Source organism: Eleutherodactylus coqui, chromosome 9, assembly GCF_035609145.1.
Source record: "Eleutherodactylus coqui strain aEleCoq1 chromosome 9, aEleCoq1.hap1, whole genome shotgun sequence".
NCBI lineage: Eukaryota > Metazoa > Chordata > Amphibia > Anura > Eleutherodactylidae > Eleutherodactylus > Eleutherodactylus coqui.
Genome location: NC_089845.1, coordinates 33,952,345 through 33,971,970, shown reverse-complemented (window position 1 = coordinate 33,971,970; position 19,626 = coordinate 33,952,345). Strand labels below are relative to the sequence as shown.

General features: G+C 47.5%; 1 protein-coding gene across 1 annotated transcript in view; it reads left to right on the top strand.

The window, feature by feature from the left end:
• ELP2 (elongator acetyltransferase complex subunit 2) overlaps positions 1-19,626 on the top strand; it is an 81,145-nt gene that overhangs the window by 58,089 nt on the left and 3,430 nt on the right. The window contains exons 13-20 of the mRNA XM_066579217.1: positions 1,257-1,445; positions 7,183-7,252; positions 10,862-10,957; positions 14,102-14,159; positions 14,305-14,377; positions 14,997-15,183; positions 17,524-17,645; positions 18,322-18,464. Coding sequence (XP_066435314.1) covers positions 1,257-1,445; positions 7,183-7,252; positions 10,862-10,957; positions 14,102-14,159; positions 14,305-14,377; positions 14,997-15,183; positions 17,524-17,645; positions 18,322-18,464 — 938 coding nt within the window. The remainder of the gene's footprint in view (positions 1-1,256; positions 1,446-7,182; positions 7,253-10,861; positions 10,958-14,101; positions 14,160-14,304; positions 14,378-14,996; positions 15,184-17,523; positions 17,646-18,321; positions 18,465-19,626) is intronic.

Below are 19,626 nucleotides of genomic sequence, written 5' to 3'. Positions count from 1 at the left end.
GAATGAATGGCCTAGATTTCCTAGAGAACCATCTGCTGATCTTTGGCCATTACTCTACAGATGTGACTAGGAGGGAAACGATCTCCCGCATTTGCTCAGAGCTGATAAAGCTTGCCCTGTTGTATCGCGCTGTCCTGGAAGATATTCCGGTACGGTCAAGATTTTCCAGCCGCCAGCAGAGGCAATTGGAAGCCCTAAAGTTAGAGGAGTCACCAACTACAAATGGAGCAGTCCTCTGATACCGCATGAGGTAGTCCCTCCCCATTATCTGAGAGACGGCATTCATCCTCGTTGGGAGTACCAGCCAATGCCGGCAAAGGAGGAGCAATGTAGGCCAATGACTCGTCAGGGAGGAGTTTTTGTTTTTTCTTGGCTTTCAAGGTCCTTGGTGGAAAGGGTTTGAGAGTTGGGGAAATAAGCTTTCATGGATACGTAAAGAGACTCCGCCGCCATCGTTTTGTACTCCTCTCTCAGATCTCCATAAGGTAGTGCTGGTCACACTGATTACAGGGATATTTCTGCTTTGTGGATCTGTGCAGGAGTTTGGGAGAAACTTGCATTCTATCAGAAGCAGCATATGCATAGAGGACTACTTCAAGTAATCCTGGATATCCATGAGCTGCAGGCTCACTACACCCACCCCGCCCTTCAGCCAATGATTGACTGCTGTCTAATTACTGTGCATAGAGGGAGAGAGCTGCCAGTCATTGGCTGGAGGGTGTGGTGGGTGTGGCTAGCTGCAGGTCATGAATATGCAGGACTACTTCTGTGTCTGGCTGCTACTAATAAAATGCAAGTTTCTCCCAAACTACTGCACAGATCCACACAGCAGACATATCACTGTATTCGGTGCAGTAACGTGGTGACAGATTCTCTTTGAATCTGCATTATATGATGATGTGATATGGAATATTACATTCCCTGTAGGTGATGGTATTGTGCTATTTGAAGAGGTTTAAGGCAGATGTGGCATTAGACGCACTTAGTGGAGTCAGATTTTGCATATATGCCGGATGGGAGTTTGGTTTATGGATCCCCTTCAGTATACTCCTAGCAGGAGTTTTAGTTCCCCTTCTCCCCCCTCCCAAACAAACAAAAAAAATCCCTCCCCTACCATGTCATTCAATGTATTTGGTTTAACATTGGTTGACCGGGGTACAGTACTCACATGAATAAAGGTGCACCGTTTTGGTGGCGAGGGGGTCATTCTGTTTACATTACATAGCAACTTGTGATTTGCTTTTCCTTCTCCGTAGGTTACTTGGCATGAAATAGCGCGGCCGCAGATCCACGGCTACGACCTGCAGTGCCTTGCAATGATTGGAAGATTCCAGTTTGTCTCCGGGGCGGATGAGAAGGTCCTCAGGGTGTTTTCAGCGACGAGAAACTTCATCGAAAACTTCAGTTGCATTTCTGATACGACGGTGGACAAACTCCTCCTAAATGTAAGTGCCAGCGCTCGTTGGCGTTGTGGCGGGCCGCACCGAGCCCCTTAGAATGAGAAGTACAAATAGGAATTTTGAATGGGGCCATATACATGAGCGACTTTTTTTTTTTTTTTCTCTTCGCATCGCGGGGCAGGAAAAAATCATGGCATGTCCTATCTTTGGCCGTTCTCTCGAACACCTCATCCATTGTTTTCAATGGGGCCAAAAAAACACATTGTACAGCATGCGAGGTGCGCACAAGTGCGATGCGAGGTTTCCCGTTGAAAACAATAGGAGGATCTCTACTGCCCTTTGACTGAGCCGTATGAGGGCTTGTTTTTTTGTGGTACGATTTGTATTTTTTATTAATGCCATCATTTTAGGGTACATTTCATATATTTTTTAACTTTTATTAGTTTGGGTTTTTTTTGGGGGGGGGGGCGGGGTGGAATAAGAGAAACTAAATTTGGCAGTTTTGTTTTTCTTTTTTAATGGTGGTTCACTGTATGCTATAAGTACCATGTTCACTGTATTCTGTCGGTCAGTATGATTGTTGTTAGACGTTTAGTCATTCATGACCCTTATGGCTCCCTCCTATGTCTTTCGGTTCAGAAACTGCCTAGAGAGAACACAGACTCTCATCACAGTTACTGATCATGATAACACAGGTATAATAGAGGAGATCACAGCTCAGCCTCCTGATTGTACACTTATGGTCTGTAGCTTATTGAGGAGAATATAGAAGGTAATGAACAATAAACTGTACCCCCCAGCAGGCAGAAACTGTAGAGCCTATAGTTAAGGCTGTGCTGATGCCTCATGGGATTGATGTGAAAGTGAACCTAAAAAAAACCACTATTATCACAGTGACTGATAAGCACCAGATAGGGGGCTGCACTGCATGGAAGTGACTTCAATATACAGAAGAGACATACAGAGTGTGACAAACGGGTGAGGGGGGGCAAGGATGGAAAAACTTTGAACAGTTTTTTTTTCTTCTTGTTTTAAAATTAAATTTCTTGGAGGCCTTGAACAGGCATCTATTTGCCATGGTAACCCAACAGCTGTTTACGTGATGCAGTCACTATTGATCATGGCATATAAGGGGTTAGATGACCGGGATCAGAGGATTCTTCCTTTCCACCCGCTAGAGCAGGTGCCCGGCTGTCACACAGCTGAACTCTGGCTCTTCCCGGCTTGGGAATCCAATGTTTTTAAGACAGCCTAGTTTAACCCTTTCCAATCCAATTTGTATCCTGGTTTTCCTAGGGGGCTTACTCTTTTTCTGCCATTATACAACGGCGCTATCTGCTGGCTAAAGCCAGTACTGCATGAGGTGACACGTTGGATAGGCTCCGACAGCAGAGAGGCTGGCAATATACAGTAAGAGAACCCCGACGGACGTCTTCAAACATCGGAGCTGTACAGCCTTAAATCAGAATGTCTTCAGAGGTCAGACAGTGGGTTGGAAAGGGTTAAGGCCCCTTGGTGACCGCCGTGAAAACACCCATGCTTGGTCACCAATAGGTTAATGATTCGGTGAGGTCTATGAAAGACTATTAATGTTACTTCTGATGAGATTTGGGTATTGAGGGTAGCTCGTGTCCTGTCATGACTCGACTTCTTCCGTTCCCTGTAAGTAATGTTATGTGGAGCTGTCAAGGCGTCTTGACTAAACTTCGAATCGGTCTTGACAGTTACTTTTGTATTCATATGACCAGCATAAGGGAAGATCGGGCCTCGGCCCTCCTAAAGGGGCTTCATCCTAACAGATTACACCAGTGAGATAAATAACAATTGACGCACATTCAACAAAATGTCTTGGCTTCAAGCCTTCTCTTGAGAAGCCATTCAACGAAGTTGGAGATTGACTTTCCTTGAGCAAAAAGCCCCATGATGCCTCAGTTCTGTGGATGCTGCCTGTTATACAGTATCCTGACAGCTCACCAGCCTTACTGTCTCTTTCCTTGATGTCGCCTCGTGAAGTGATTCCCTTCAGGTTCTTCGGTTTCGTCCCCACACAGCAGAGACGCTTGCAGCTGAAGCGCCATTCAGCCCGGACTGCCAACAGCCGCACAGTTTTGCCGCAGTTTTTGCTGTGTGGGAACACAACGTTACACTTTTTTTTTTACCTTCGTCTGCCTCATTTACATAACTAAACTGTTTCCATTCGTATTAATTAATTGAGTGTAGCGTTCAGGAGGTAACAGTCCTTCTAGATGAGCCAATTCTCATCTCAACGAACAAGTAGGTGACGTCATCGGTAGCTCCGGTGCGGCCTGTTGAGGCAGGCAGATACATCGTTGTCAAACGACTATCGTTCAGTCTGTACGAGTTTAACCCTTTCCAATCCACTGTCTAACGACATTCTGATTGAAGGCTGTACAGCTCCAATGTTGGAAGACGACCGGCAGGGTATTCTTACTGTATATTACTGGCCACTCTGTTGTCGGGGGCCTCTCCAGCATGTCACATACCGCAGTACTGGCTCCAGCCAGCAGATGGCGCCATTGTGTAATGGCAGAGAGAGAAAACCCCCTAGGAAACCCTGAATCCAAAATTGGATTGCAAAGGATTAAAGGGTTAACAGCTCCGATGAGCCACACGGCTTATTGGAGCTGGTGTTGGCTGTAAGAAACAGCTGGCAGCCGCGATGTATGGAGGGAGATTGCCACGCGATCTCCTTTATACATACCCCTGTACTGAACGGCTGCTGTTCACACTACGCACTCATCACTCAGGATTAGAGTTCATAGAGTACCTACGCAAGTACTGCCCCCCTATGGTACTCCACTAGTAACGGTAACCAGATCAGAGTATGTACCACTTATAACCCCCCTCTGCTTTCTATCACTGACCAGTTACTTACCCCCTTACACACATTCTCACCCAGACCAAGCATTCTCATCTTATACACCAACCTTGTATGTGGCACAGCATCAAACGCTCTGGAACAGTCCAGATACACAAGATCCAGTGACTCCCCGGTCCAGTCTAGAACTTACCTCCTCCTAGAAGCTGATCAGGTTGGTTTGCCTGGAGCGATCGTTCCTAAACCAATGCTGATAAACATGCAAGTTCAATTTGATGCTCCCCATTGAACTCAATGGGAGACACTTGCGATTTTGTACTACGCATGAAACGCACGCCTGAGGATCACAATTTCACAAAGTGATGCAAGGTGTTTTTGAATGCCAAATGCCTCCCATGCATGTATTAAAGGCACGATGGCAAGTGCGATATCGGGCTGAGGTTCTCGGCTGATTTCCCCCAAGTGTAGCCTTAATAATAGATTTTCAGTGTCTTCCGTTATATTTGGTGGCTGATAGAAAACCCCAATGATGATTTTATTATTGTTCCCCCTCCATTCTGAAGAGTTACTTCCGCTGTCAAGGAAATCCTCATCTTCCTTAATAGGTTACAATGTAGCTATTCTCTCCAGAAGACTTTGCACCTTTTCTTTCAGTAGAGACACAAGCTTACATTTTTGGCCAGTGAGGTTTGTCTCGTTACTGTTGTATCTTGTCTACACCGGAAGCTAGGGGTTTGACAGACCAGGAACATATATACAGCAGCCAGCACACTGTGGAGGCCAACGTGGAGACTGACCGCCTGGCTGGCAACAATGTTTGGCAACCAGGTCGGATGGAAGTGCGCCGTGGTGCTTTCGGCATGCCCGAAAACGAACATTATGACAGTGGAGCAGGGACCACACTGCGAACGCAGATGGAGTAGCAGCGCCAAGCACAGTTCAGAGGGCAAGTGACCAGCTGCATGTCAGGAGGCTGCTGCCGACAGCGGTAAACAGAGTGCGCAGACGTTGTGTCGGTCCCCTCGCCAAGCCATCCATCCATGCATCTTTTTGAGGCAGCCGGGGAGCAGTTGAGCATACACATGGCAGGCCGTTCGAGTGCTGTGGCCAGGTCACAGGCAGCCCAGGATAACAGCAGACACGGGAGAGGAAATGGAGCTCAGCTGAGGGGGTCACCAGGGGGACACTGTTAGGAGCAGGGATGGCAGGGCAGCATCAGCCAATCACCACCTGTGGGTGTCCCCTAGATGTCAAACCCAGGTCTTCACCCATTCTTCCGGTGGAGACAAGATACACCAGTACCATTTGTCTCTTTCTCGGGTCGGTCTGTAAACGTATAGCATATGTTGCAGCTCACCATGTGGCTCCCCTTCCATGTTACACATAGTCAGTTGATGTCGCTTCCAAACTTCTAATAGTCAAGGATCCTTGTAAAGATATTTAACCTATAAGATGCTACGAAGTGTAAAAATTCCTCTGAGCAGCTAAACCCACTGATCGTCCCACTCACAGCGACTCTTCATTCTTCCCAGAATGCACCAAAAATATGCACACACCCCCTCCCTTCCCCCCCCAAAAAGCACATTGATGCTGAGTTTGAATTGGTTTTTACTCTGCATCTGGTTTGCAGATTTGTGCTGTTACCAGTTTTTTTTACTGGTCGCTTCCAAGTTAGCCAGCGATGAAGGGAGTTTTGACTGCTAGATTTTACTGTCAGCTGGAAAGGATTTTTTCTTTTCTAAACCGAGGGATATTGACTTCTACTGGTTCCTTGCCATTGGGTTCTCGTTCAGAGCTTCACCTTCTATGAGGAGCGGAGAGCATTTAAACTCAAAGCGATAACGACTTGCGATCGAATTGTCAGTGTTTTTTAAATTTTTTTTATTTTTGCAGTTACACTGCATGATTATCGCTCAAATTCGATTTTTGAGTGATAGTCGTCAGATGTGTGTGCGCCATTAGAAATCTACCTCATATAGCTCTGTCCACAGAAAAATACAAATGTTACAGTTCTTTGAATGTGGCGATCCAAAAAAAAATACATTTTATAAAAACTTATTTCTATTTTTGCAAAACTAGTAAGGCCTCATGTCCACGGGCAGTTCGGATTCTGCATGCTGGAGCCCGCAGCGGAATCTGCCCCAGGCCGCGGCCAAGGATCCTGCCGTCCTGGTCTTCTGTTTTCCTGTACTGCGGATGTGTGCGGAAGCACCGACGCACATGCGCAGTAGAGGCTTTTTTTTTCCTTTCCAAATTCCAGCTCTCTCACGAAATACGCGCCCCATCCACAATTCAATTGCGGACGGGCTGCGGATTGGACAACTTCCATTGGCTGAAATGGAAGCCGTCCGTGCAAGAAGCACGCTGTGATTTGATTTCCACACCCAAAGGTCCACAGATCAAACCCGCATGCTTTCATTCAGTTGCGGACGCCTATGTTTCTCTATGGGCGCTTATACTGCGGATTATCCACATTTCCAATCTACCCGTGGACATTGGGCCATAAACAAACTTTGGTACCGCACAAATCGTGCTGATCAATTATATAGCAAATGGTGAACAATGCAAAAACAAAACCCCAACAATTATGGTACAACCCCCCCCCCTCCCCCAAAAAAGGAGAAAATGGGGGAAAATGTTATACAATACATTATCTTTACCCAAAGGTTATATTTAAAGTAGCCCTCACATGGGCAGATCGACGGGGGAAGAAGAATTGTAGTTCTTAAAGCACAACTAAGGAAAAAACTAGTCATTAAGGCATAAACTGGGCCGTCGATAAGGGGTTAACTTTTATGTGTAAGTTAGAATGGCGTTTTACTGTTTAGTTTCCCAGAAATGCATTTTCTATTATTATTTGGTGTTGAAATAAAATTGCAATTTGTTTCAAAGTGAAAAGCGTGTTTTGTAGACTATTGATCTTCCAGTTGCGTGCCGTTGCAGGAGCGCCGGGACCTTCCCGAAGGAGCCACTGTGCCGGCGCTGGGCTTGTCCAATAAAGCAGTCTTTCACGGTAAGATTGATATTTCCGTCCTCCGGGGGACGGCGCCCTGCAGCCGCTGCTCTCTGTGACAGGGACTCTGCCTGCTAGATGGAGCCGTTTTTGGAATTGTGTTCGTTTAAATGGCAAGAGACAGTTGTAGTAGTTGGCGCTGTGTCAGCGACGACTGCCTCCTTGGACTTACATCGTTAGTTCATATTAATCAATGTTACTTGTGTATTCTGCCAAATGTTTGTTCTAGGTCTGCCTGTATGTAGAATGGTGCGTAGAGCCTATATAATATACAAGCGTAGAGCCTATATAATATACAAGCGTAGAGCCTATATAATATACAAGCGTAGAGCCTATATAATATACAAGCGTAGAGCCTATATAATATACAAGCGTAGAGCCTATATAATATACAAGCGTAGAGCCTATATAATATACAAGCGTAGAGCCTATATAATATACAAGCGTAGAGCCTATGGAATATACGTGCGGAGAGCCTATGGAATATACGTGCGGAGAGCCTATGGAATATACGTGCGGAGAGCCTATGGAATATACGTGCGGAGAGCCTATAGAAAGCGCGGCCAGCGCTGGGTAGGGATGGGTGAGCGCGGCTTACACATACCTTTCTACATGGTTTCATCATAAGCAAGACACAGGAAATCCACTTTTATTTCCCTGCCCGTGGCCGCGGCTCGCTGTGGTACTGTCCGCTCTCGCCATTGAGCTGCTCTGTGGCTGTGATTGACAGCTGTAATGTCTGGCCCGGCGAACGCTCGCGGTGTTCTGTCTGCGCCAAACTAAAGTTTCCGAGGGACTGTCTCAATGCTGGGAGGTGATGATTTAATCTACTTCTTCTCATGTATAATCCCATCCTTGCATGCCCAGGACTTCGTTGTGTGCAGGGAGAACTTGGTTACTCCACAAGGAACTTTTTGGTCAAAAAAAATACAAAAAATTCCAATGTCATTGATGAGATTTAGAGGTAATGTAGGGCGTTTACTACTATGTAACCACAAGGGGCATCTGGATGGGAGCAGCCGGGACCTTCTACATCACCAACAGCCATGTGCTCATTAACCCTTTTTCTACTGTAGACCAGCAGCGTTCTGCCTTTTAGCCTTAGGCCACTAGGGATGTGCCAGCCATTGCCCAAGGCCGCCAGAGATGTGCCCACTAACACTAAACACTTGCAGTACGTCTCCTGTAGGGTAAGCTCACACATGGCAAATACACCGCGGGTTTTCTGCAACATATTACAGTTACAGCGAAGGGAATGGGATTTAAATGTAAATTAATTTATGGCGCAGATTTTCAGTCTTCAGCGGGTCTGTCCGTTTTTGCTGTGAATTTTCAGTGCAGTTTTCGCCACTTGAGCGGGTGAAATCTGCATCAAAGTATGTGCCAAATTGTGCTTTACATGCGGGTATGCACCAAGATCCATGTGGAACATCCGCCACATGTGCATGTAGCCTTCCAGAGGTCGTCCAGTAGGTTTATAAAGGGTACCAGGTTCCGATCCAGCAGCTGCCTGCCGGTCCTTGATTACAGGACCATGACCGCTGTAGCTTGTCGCTGCTCAGCCGTTTGGAGGGTTTTGGTTTTTTTACTTCAAGACAATTTGCAGCTTTTTTGAACTAGCAGACAACTTAGATTCTAGCTATAGAGTGCTCGCCGGGCATTGATCTGGGACATGGCGTCCTCCTTCACGTCCTACTTTTTGCGCACAGTCAAAAAGTCAGCAAGAAGCCGGCAGGATGTAAAAAAAAATTGCTTGAAGGTCAACCAAAGAAGCACAAGGGGCTGCTCCTCGGCAAGTCTGTCCATGTAGGTACATATATATCGGACTCTAGGTGACTAGATGATCACTGATGGTGGGCAGGAGCAGGTAGAACCCTGTTGTCCTGATGGAATCGCCAACCTGCACATAAAACTAGGCCGCACAGTGATTTTCACTTAGTGTTGGTCCGAAACCAGTGCTAAGAATCCGGCAGCTAGAGCCGTGTAATTAGCACCTTCTGCATTGAGAACGGTTTGCCATAGTGGAGATAGAACCCTCTTCTGATGCAGCAAGGGCTGTGGAGCACAACAGGGGGCACTTCAGGAGAAAGGCCGTCTTCAGGGCCCTGGCAGCAGTGGCCCTAGTGGGATATAAAGGTAATAAAACCAGAGAGAAAGACATGTTTAAGCTTTACTCCAACACCCCCAACCTAGCACATGATCAGGAGCGTTCACAGACTCCATTCACAGACAATGTCCTGCAAAACTAACTTGGCAAAGTTATCCACAGAAGGTGATAAGTAAAGGCTCCTTGATGAGAATCTGCTCGAGTGACGTCACCGGTAGCTCATTCGCCCTCGTTCAGCCTGTTTGTACAGGCAGATACATCATTGGCTTGTTCAAACGAGAACCATGTCCTATATAGCGCTAGGCACACGTGCACAATGCCAAGCCACTCATTTATGTGGGACTTCCAAAGCTAGCAGAGGGCTTGTATTCAGCCATCTCCTATAGTCCCTTAGAGGTGAATGAAGAGGTAGTGACTACTGCTCCATTCATTGTGAGGCATTCGGGATCCCCATTCTCGTGATCAGTGGAGGGTCCCAGTGCTGTCCGTGCCGGGATGTATCTGGGTCAGAGTGGCAGCTGCTGTTGTGTAGTGATCGGCACTCATGATTGCAGGCACAGCTATCCTTGAAATCAATGGGACCCCAGCTTGCAACTACAAGCGCAGCTCCCACTGATTTCAATGAGAGCTGTGCCTGTAATTATGAGTGCTGGCCGCTACGCAGCCCCGGCTTCTGCTCCGACCCCGATACATCCCGGGACTGACAATCTTCTGGAAAAGATTCTGGCTTTTGCTCGTAATTCCCAGTCATTGTTACAAGGCTTAAAAGGTTTGATCTGGTCTTGCAGGAATGCTGCCTTCCCATAGGTGGCGCTGTAGAGGCATTGTTCCATCTTGTTCAATCTTCCAAGAATGGATGGCTGGCCTTACAAGTCTCCCCACACCTTCTAGGTGCTCGCCCTAAGGAGAAACGCCACCCTTCCCGCCCCATGTATAGTTTATAGAGACCTCATTGCTTCAAGGGATTTGTACCGACCTACAAATGCCAATTAGCATTGATGGAATCCCAAAAGGCCGTTCATTGAATCTGTGACTCTTTGTTCGCTGTGTAATACTTGCGTGGCTTATATAGAAAGGCTCACTTTTTATCCTTTGTTTCGGGTTAATGTGGTGTCCCACGTAATGTAAATAACCTATTTCTTCATCTTTTACATTTTTTTTTGTTATGACTAGAGATGAGCGAATATACTCGTTTCGAGTAATTACTCGATCGTGCACCGCGAAAAGATTCGGGGGGGGGGGGGCGGCGTGGCGGAGCGGGGGGTTGCAGCGGGGAACAGGGGGGAGCCCTCTCTCTCTCCCTCTCCCCCCTGTTCCCCGCTGCAACCCCCCACTCACCCACGGCGCCCCCCAAATCCTTTCACCCGAGTACAGAAGTACTCGAAAATCGTGACGCTCGGGCGAAAAAGGGGCGTGGCCGAGTAGGTTCGCTCATCTCTAGTTATGACGTACTTTACTGAAACTTCAAAGTGATTTTAACTTTTACCTGCGTTTTTATCAAGGAGATTTGAATTCGCCATCTGTTCAAGAAGAGGAGACCTTCAGCAGTGCGTCTGATCAGTATTCCCAGCCTTACTTTCAGCCTCACGTCCTTACAGGTCAGTCTACAATCACTAGTTTTTGGGTCTATTCAAGATTATGATGTAATCTGATTTATATGCTGAAGTTTATATTGTAACTCGTTGTGCTCATTACTAATGTAAAATTGTGTAGCAGATGCCTGTAAGGAGGCCCAATTCTTTTCTAGGCAACTAATGGGAAATGTTTATAAACATCCTAAATACCTCATGTGAGCAATTCATGCCCTTCAAAAATAAAAGAACTTCCAAGTAGAAGGAAACCAATGTGGCTCAACAAGACTGTAAGGGGGGCAATAAGTGAAAAAAAGTGTTTAAATTACCAAAACAAGAAGACAGCGAAGAAGTGCTAAAAACATACAGGGGGAAAAAACTAAATGTGTAAGGAAAAGATAAAGGAGGAGGCAGAGAGACTCATTGCCAAAGAGAGCAAAAATAACCCTAAACTATTCTTCAACTATATAAACTTCAAAAGGATTTGCACTGAGAGCATCGGCCCTTAAGCAAGTAATGTAGGAGAAATCATAGAAGACGATGGAGGGAAGGCAAATCTATTAAATAGTTTTTTTTCTCAAGTATATTCAAGAGAGTAAATGAAATGTCTCCCGCTAAATATCACCTGCCTAACATTGGGAAGAAGTGCCGAGTCAGCTTAAATAGATTAAAATCGACAAATCGCCAGGCCCACATGGAATACACCCAAAGGTCCTAACGGAGCTAAGTGATGTGATAGACAGGCCACTATTTCTTATATTTAGGGACTTGAGCAGGATCGTACATCTGGATTGGCGCATTGCCAATGTGGTTCCAATATGCAAAAAGGTGTCAAGAAGAGAGCCTGGTAACTACAGTGCGGTAACTACTAAGTCTCACTTCAATAATTGGAAAAATATTCAAGTGGTTTCTCAGAGATGCCATCCTGGAATACCTCAAGGAGAACAACGGAATAACTCCTCATCAGCATTGGTTCATGAGGGGTTGATCATGTCAGACCAATATGATCAGCTTCTACGATGAAGTAAGCTCTAGGCTGGACCTGGGAGAGTCTATTGATCTCGTATATCTGGACTTCTCTAAGCATTTGACACTGCTGCATAATGGGCTGATATATAAAATGAAGCAGCTCAGATTGGGTGAAAACGTGTGTATCTGGGTAAAGAACTGGCTCAGAGATAGAAAGCAGAGGGTGGTAATAAATGGTTCGTACTCTGATTGGGCCACAGTCGCTAGCGGGGTGCCACGGGGTTTAGTACTAGGCCTCATTCTGTTCAATTTATTGATGGAGGGACTACACAGTAAAATATCAATACCTGCAGATGACACAAAATTATACAATATAATCAATGCAACGGAGGACAATGTGCGTCTACAAACGGACCGAGATAAGCTGGGGGCTTGGGCAGAAAAATGGCAAATGAAGTTCAATGTGGATAAATGTAAGGTTCTGCACATGGGCAGCAAGAACGGATGTCACCAATATACACTAAATGGGGTACAGCTAGGGAAAAGTGATATGGAAAAAGACCTGGGGGTACTAGTGGATTGTAGACTAAACTGGAGCAACCAATGCCAGTCAGCTGCTGCAAAAGCAAATAGTCTTGGGGTGCATTAAAAGGCCTCCTGCAGACGGCCAGGTCGGATCCCACTACGAGAATTCATACACCCACCCCACCTGCAATCGGGACAGCAAGAACACAGACATCCACCCTATCCCAGTTAACCACTTACATGCTGCGATAAATATTTGCTGCATTAACGGAGTTAACAGATGTACGAAGCTTCCTCTGTGATTTCAATGTAAAGAGCCAATGATGTTCAGAGAGGGCTGATGGGTTCCCATATCAGGCGGAGGCCTGACAGTAGCCTCTGGGTCTACCTTAGCAATTACTGGCAAATAGGCAAACAAATGACATAATACACTGCAGTACAGCAGTAGTGCAGTGTATTATCTGAGTAATCATAGGAACACCGGTTTAAAAGGAAAAAAAAAATCTACGTTAAAAAAAATAAACTACTTTTTTTTTGTCCTCTTTCCCTTTTTTGTTTAAAAAAAATTATACACATTTGCTATCGGCAAACTCTATTTATATAAAAAAGAAAAAAAAGGCAAAATACTTCTTCATTTCACCTCTCAAAAAGGCAATAAAAGTTATCAAAAAGTCATCTGTAACCCAAAATGTTACCAATAAAAACTACAGCTTGTCCTACAAAAAACAATCCTCATAAAGCTCCATGCATGAGGAAATAAAAGAATGAAATGATGCAAAAAAAAAAAAAATTCCAAAGCTTTTGTGCAAAAGTGGAAAAAACTGAAATCTATATTCCATCCGTTTAGTCGTGACCGACTCTCGGACGCTTCATGGATCGGCCCTCTCCACTCCAATCCGTTTTTACAAGCTTCTTTCAGTTTGATCATTTGACGTTGCCGTCGGCTTTGATGACATCATCCGGCCCGTTCTTTTGCCGCTGACCGCTTCAAGCATTATCCATCTTTCTAATAACCCTTGTCTATATGTTCATGTGTGAAAGGTTGGTTTCACAGAGCTGCAGGATCGCTACTTCAATGAGGTGTGTTTGACGCAAAAACGCCTCGCATCCGCCGGGAAATCGTACGTTAAGAACTGATATCTGGCCGCGTTTCACAGCCTCTGAAGCATCGGGGGATGAATGGGTTGGTAATGGCAACCTTTTGTATCGGGCCCTCGAGCCATTGGTTTCCTTAAATATTGCTGCGGGAGCAGGAAGGACAACTTTGGGCTGGAAGGTCCTTCAGGCCATTGTGCTCCCTGAGCGCTGCTTACTTGGTACTGCTCTGTGTGCGGGGATGAGGGGCGGCCTGGTAAGTCTTACCTGTATGTGTGCTCCCAGGAGTCCATCATGGCCGCACCACTATGTCCCCCCTAATAAGTTAACGCAGAAAAACATCCAGCCTGGTGCAGTAACTGAGGTGGGCGTTAGGGGGCGCTTTAACCCCTCTATTCCCACCCCTTTAGAGATCAACCTCCTATGTGCGGTGACGAAGGACTCCTGGAAATACAAGTACGAATTCTTACCTTTTGGACACATTTATTAGATTCTTATATTGATTAGTATTGTAGGTAAAGGGCTCCTGTAAGTAAATAGTAGCCCCAAACACAGTTAGTGACCGGAATGTCTTCTCCGCAGAGCCTCCGACTGAAGACCACTTGTTGCAGAACACGCTGTGGCCTGAGGTCCAGAAATTGTAAGTTCTCTTCTCCAAATCCATATTTATTTGTGTCAGCACTCGTATATTGCAGTGTGGTATGGCCGCCGCTCTGGCCACTGCGTGTAGCTTGCGGCCGCTGCTCTGAAATGCTTTCCTAAATCTGTTTGTGTACACTCTCTAGGTATGGACACGGCTATGAAATCTTCTCTGTAGCTTGTAACTGTGCTGGAACAATCATTGCCTCTGCATGTAAGGTAATGTGCGCGGCCTGGGGAGGCCCTTCCCATCTCCCTCTGTGTAAGCTACGGCTGCACACAGCCCATTCGTACAGTCAGATTCGGGATCCGGTGGCCTTTTGTGCTGTGATGACTTCATTTATTATATACATAGTTGCCGAGGGGGTTGGTGCGGTTGCCGAGGGGGTTGGTGCGGTTGCCGAGGGGGTTGGTGCGGTTGCCGAGGGAGTTGGTGCGCTTGCCGAGGGGGTTGGTGCGCTTGCCGAGGGGGTTGGTGCGCTTGCCGAGGGGGTTGGTGCGGTTGCCGAGGGGGTTGGTGCGCTTGCCGAGGGGGTTGGTGCGCTTGCCGAGGGGGTTGGTGCGCTTGCCGAGGGGGTTGGTGCGCTTGCCGAGGGGGTTGGTGCGCTTGCCGAGGGGGTTGGTGCGCTTGCCGAGGGGGTTGGTGCGCTTGCCGAGGGGGTTGGTGCGCTTGCCGAGGGGGTTGGTGCAGTTGCACAGATTTGGATAGAAAACACACGTCTATAAAGTTCAACCGAGGGATGGTAAAGGGTGTGGTTAAAGGAGTGAAGAACAAGAGTTCGGCTCAGATGGCCCAGGTTTGCAGAGTTTTAACCCATTCTCAATCTTTCCTGTTTAGGCTTCAAAAAAAGACCACGCAGCGATCATTCTGTGGAGCACGGCCAGCTGGCGGCAGATCCAGACCTTGTCTTTTCACAACCTGACTGTTACTCAGATGGCGTTTTCACCCGATGACAAATTCTTATTAGCAGTTTCCAGAGACAGAAATTGGTCCCTGTGGAAGAAGCAGGAGGAGGCGCCGGCGGGTGAGTAGCAGTTGGGTGTTTGTGCGTGACGTTATTACTTACTGGGCCATTGGCGCTGCGGTGCAGTCACTATGGTACTGTGCAGTTCAGTGCTAAGGGGCGGTCCTTAAGGGGCTTTAAAGTTGTTAAAGGGGTTGTCCCGCGAAACAAAGTTGGGGTATACACTTCTGTATGGCCATATTAATGCACTTTGTAATATACATCGTGCATTAATTATGAGCCATACAGAAGTTATTCACTTACCTGTTCCGTTGCTAGCGTCCTCGTCTCCATGGGGCCGTCTAATTTTCAGCGTCTAATCGCCCGATTAGACGCGCTTGCGCAGTCCGGTCTTCTTGTTTTCTGAATGGGGCCGCTCGTGCCGGAGAGCGGCTCCTGGTAGCTCCGCCCCGTCACGTGCCGATTCCAGCCAATCAGGAGGCTGGAATCAGCAATGGACCGCACAGAAGACCTGCGGTCCACCGAGGGAGAAGATCCCGGCGGCCATCTTCACCAGGTAAGTAAGAAGTCACCGGAGCGCGGGGATTCAGGTAAGCACTATCCGGTTTTCTTTTTTAACCCCTGCATCGGGTTTGTCTCGCGCCGAACGGGGGGGCTATTGAAAAAAAATAAACCCCGTTTCGGCGCGGGACAACCCCTTTAAGGCTTACGTACAATCAAAAATAGTAAACAAATAATAAAAAATTTAAAAAAACTTCCAAGACCAACCTTTTTTCCCCTTTTAGACCTCATGTCCACAGGCACACACTGATTCCACATGGGGAATCCCACATGGAATCCGCCCGTACCAGGTGACTCTGCGTACCTGTCTTGACGTTCTGTACTGCGGAAGTGCCAGCCGGCGCATATGCGCTTTACAGACTTCTAGAAAAATCTCCTGCTCTTCCACAATATGCAGAATAGCCGTCTATGCGGCAACCGCAGTAAAATGGAGCATGCTGCGATTTTTCATCCACGAGCGGAAACCATAATTGGTTTCCGCTCGTGTGCATGGAAAATGGTTTTTCCATAGCATGCTATGGAGGGTTATAGCTGTGGAATTCAGAATGGAACATCCGTTTGGATTCCGCAGCAAAAATGCGCCCGTTTACATGAGGCCTTACTATGTAAAAAAGTTTTTAAAACAACAACGAACACATGGTATGGCTGTAATGACCCAGAGAAAAAAGTGAGTGCATTATGTAACGCGCAGCTCACATCATGGGAAAAAAATACAAAAAACATGTCGAAAATGGCTATATGTATATCTCCATCGATGGAAAGTAAGCATGCTACGGCTCCTGGAATGCGGCGACACAAAGAAAATAAGTAAAAGAAAGGTATTTTTTGTGTACAAAATAGCAAAACATAAAAAAACTATATAAACGTAGAGTCACCAGAATCGTGCCGACCTGGAGAATAATATTTGCATTTTATTTACCGTATATACTCGAGTATAAGCCTAGTTTTTCAGCACATTTTGTTATGCTGAAAAAGCCCCCCTCAGCTTATACTCGAGTGAGTAAAAAAAAAACGGCAATACTCACCTCTCAGCTGGCGTCTGTGTCCCCGGCGTGATGGTCTCCCCGCCGGTGCAGCAAGCTGCTTGAGAATTCTCCCCGCTGTCATCTCCATGCTCAGCTTTGAATTCTCCGGCCATCAGCGCTGTGTAGGTAAGCGCTGTGATTGGATTGAGCGCCAGCCAATCACACCCGGCACTCTATCATTTACAGCCAATCAGTGAATGACATCACCGAATGGCTGTGATTTGGTTTATTGAGCGCCCGCTGTCATTGGCTGGCGCTCGATCCAATCACAGCGCTTACTTACACAGCCCTGACGGTGGGGGAATTCAAAGCTGAGCAGGGAGATGACAGCAGGGAGAATTCTGAAGCAGCTTGCCGCACCGCCGGGGAGACCATCGCGTCGGGGGCACAGACGCAGGCTGGGAGGTGAGTATTGCGGTTTTTTTACCTAGTATATACTCGAGTCTATCTAGGCTTATACTCGAGTCAATAAGTTTTTATCAGTTTTTTGTGGTAAAACTTATTGACTCAGCTAATACTCGAGTATATACAGTATTTTGCCCACTGAAGGCCGTAAAAATTGTTAATCCAAAAAAACAAATGGTAGAAATGGTTAGTTTTTCCCCACCAAACCCACTTAAAAAAACGGTAATAAAATTATACAATACATTATGTGTACCAAAAATGATGCCATTAAAAAGTATAATCTGTTCCCTCATATGGCTATGTTGGGGGAAAAATGAAAAACTTATGGCTCCTGTAAAAAAAAAAAAAATGTGAAAAATTAGTTGGTTGGGCTTGATTTCAGTGTTTTTGGTTTTTTTTTTCTCCAAAGAGTTGCAGTTTAGATTGTATGCAAACACGGACAAGAGTACATCTGTCCATACACGGATCATTTGGTCATGTGACTGGACTCCAGACAGCCAGTTCTTTGTTACGGGAAGCAGAGACAAGAAGGTGAGTATGTAGCCATTTGTACAGGGCTATTAAATGACGTGCATGCCTCAAGTTATCACATAAGCACAGACAGTGACCGAGGCCACCAGCGATGTGCCAAAGATTGTTAGGAAGACCTGTATAAAGGGTCGGGCGTTGATATGTAGGAATGCTGCTATCCAATAGGTGGCGCTGCAGAGGTATTGTTCCATCTTCCTTATTTGCATATATATCCCAAAGGAGCATGTACGGCCTTATAAGGCTCCTCACTCACCTTCTAGGTGCTCTCCTTAAGGAGCACCTAGAATAGCCCACCCCACCGACGTCACGTCCAGGACCTTGTGTGATCATTAAGTAGTAATGTAAAACTTTGGTGGGTGATAAGAAATACAAAAAATCCCCTGCAGCTTCCAGAGTTGAGTGACCGTGCAGACGGCTGGTTAGCGACTTCTCCAGCCTTGCCGCTCGCTCCATTCACAGTCTCTGACCACCTCTATCCTCATATAGCATCGGAGAGAAGCCGCAATGTAAGTGTCTTTTTAGATTACTTGGAAACGCTGCAGTATAAGTTGGCGCTATACAAATATACAGGTTTTCTTTATTTAATAAGATTTCTACATCTTGTATTTGTATCCATGTAGCACTGACCCTTCTTATGTGGTTAATTGTAATAGCATTCTTTGTATACGTGATTTAGGTGATTGTCTGGGGCGACTGTCAGGTGCCGGACCTCACGGGGGAGAAAAGCGGTGCATCTATCAGACCTTGCTCCACACCGCTGGATGCAGAAGACTCGGTCACTGCTGTCTGTGTGAACCAAGCAATTGCTTCTCAGGGAAGGTAATCACATAGACCTCCCCGGGGTCTCCTCGTTCACCTCCCCGGTCGTCTCCTCGTTCACCTCCCCGGTCGTCTCCTCGTTCACCTCCCCGGTCGTCTCCTCGTTCACCTCCCCGGTCGTCTCCTCGTTCACCTCCCCGGTCGTCTCCTCGTTCACCTCCCCGGTCGTCTCCTCGTTCACCTCCCCGCGGTAGTCTCCTCGTTCACCTCCCCGCGGTAGTCTCCTCGTTCACCTCCCCGCGGTAGTCTCCTCGTTCACCTCCCCGCGGTAGTCTCCTCGTTCACCTCCCCGCGGTAGTCTCCTCGTTCACCTCCCCGCGGTAGTCTCCTCGTTCACCTCCCCGCGGTAGTCTCCTCGTTCACCTCCCCGCGGTAGTCTCCTCGTTCACCTCCCCGCGGTAGTCTCCTCGTTCACCTCCCCGCGGTAGTCTCCTCGTTCACCTCCCCGCGGTAGTCTCCTCGTTCACCTCCCCGCGGTAGTCTCCTCGTTCACCTCCCCGCGGTAGTCTCCTCGTTCACCTCCCCGCGGTAGTCTCCTCGTTCACCTCCCCGCGGTAGTCTCCTCGTTCACCTCCCCGCGGTAGTCTCCTCGTTCACCTCCCCGCGGTAGTCTCCTCGTTCACCTCCCCGCGGTAGTCTCCTCGTTCACCTCCCCGCGGTAGTCTCCTCGTTCACCTCCCCGCGGTAGTCTCCTCGTTCACCTCCCCGCGGTAGTCTCCTCGTTCACCTCCCCGCGGTAGTCTCCTCGTTCACCTCCCCGCGGTAGTCTCCTCGTTCACCTCCCCGCGGTAGTCTCCTCGTTCACCTCCCCGCGGTAGTCTCCTCGTTCACCTCCCCGCGGTAGTCTCCTCGTTCACCTCCCCGCGGTAGTCTCCTCGTTCACCTCCCCGCGGTAGTCTCCTCGTTCACCTCCCCGCGGTAGTCTCCTCGTTCACCTCCCCGCGGTAGTCTCCTCGTTCACCTCCCCGCGGTAGTCTCCTCGTTCACCTCCCCGCGGTAGTCTCCTCGTTCACCTCCCCGCGGTAGTCTCCTCGTTCACCTCCCCGCGGTAGTCTCCTCGTTCACCTCCCCGCGGTAGTCTCCTCGTTCACCTCCCCGCGGTAGTCTCCTCGTTCACCTCCCCGCGGTAGTCTCCTCGTTCACCTCCCCGCGGTAGTCTCCT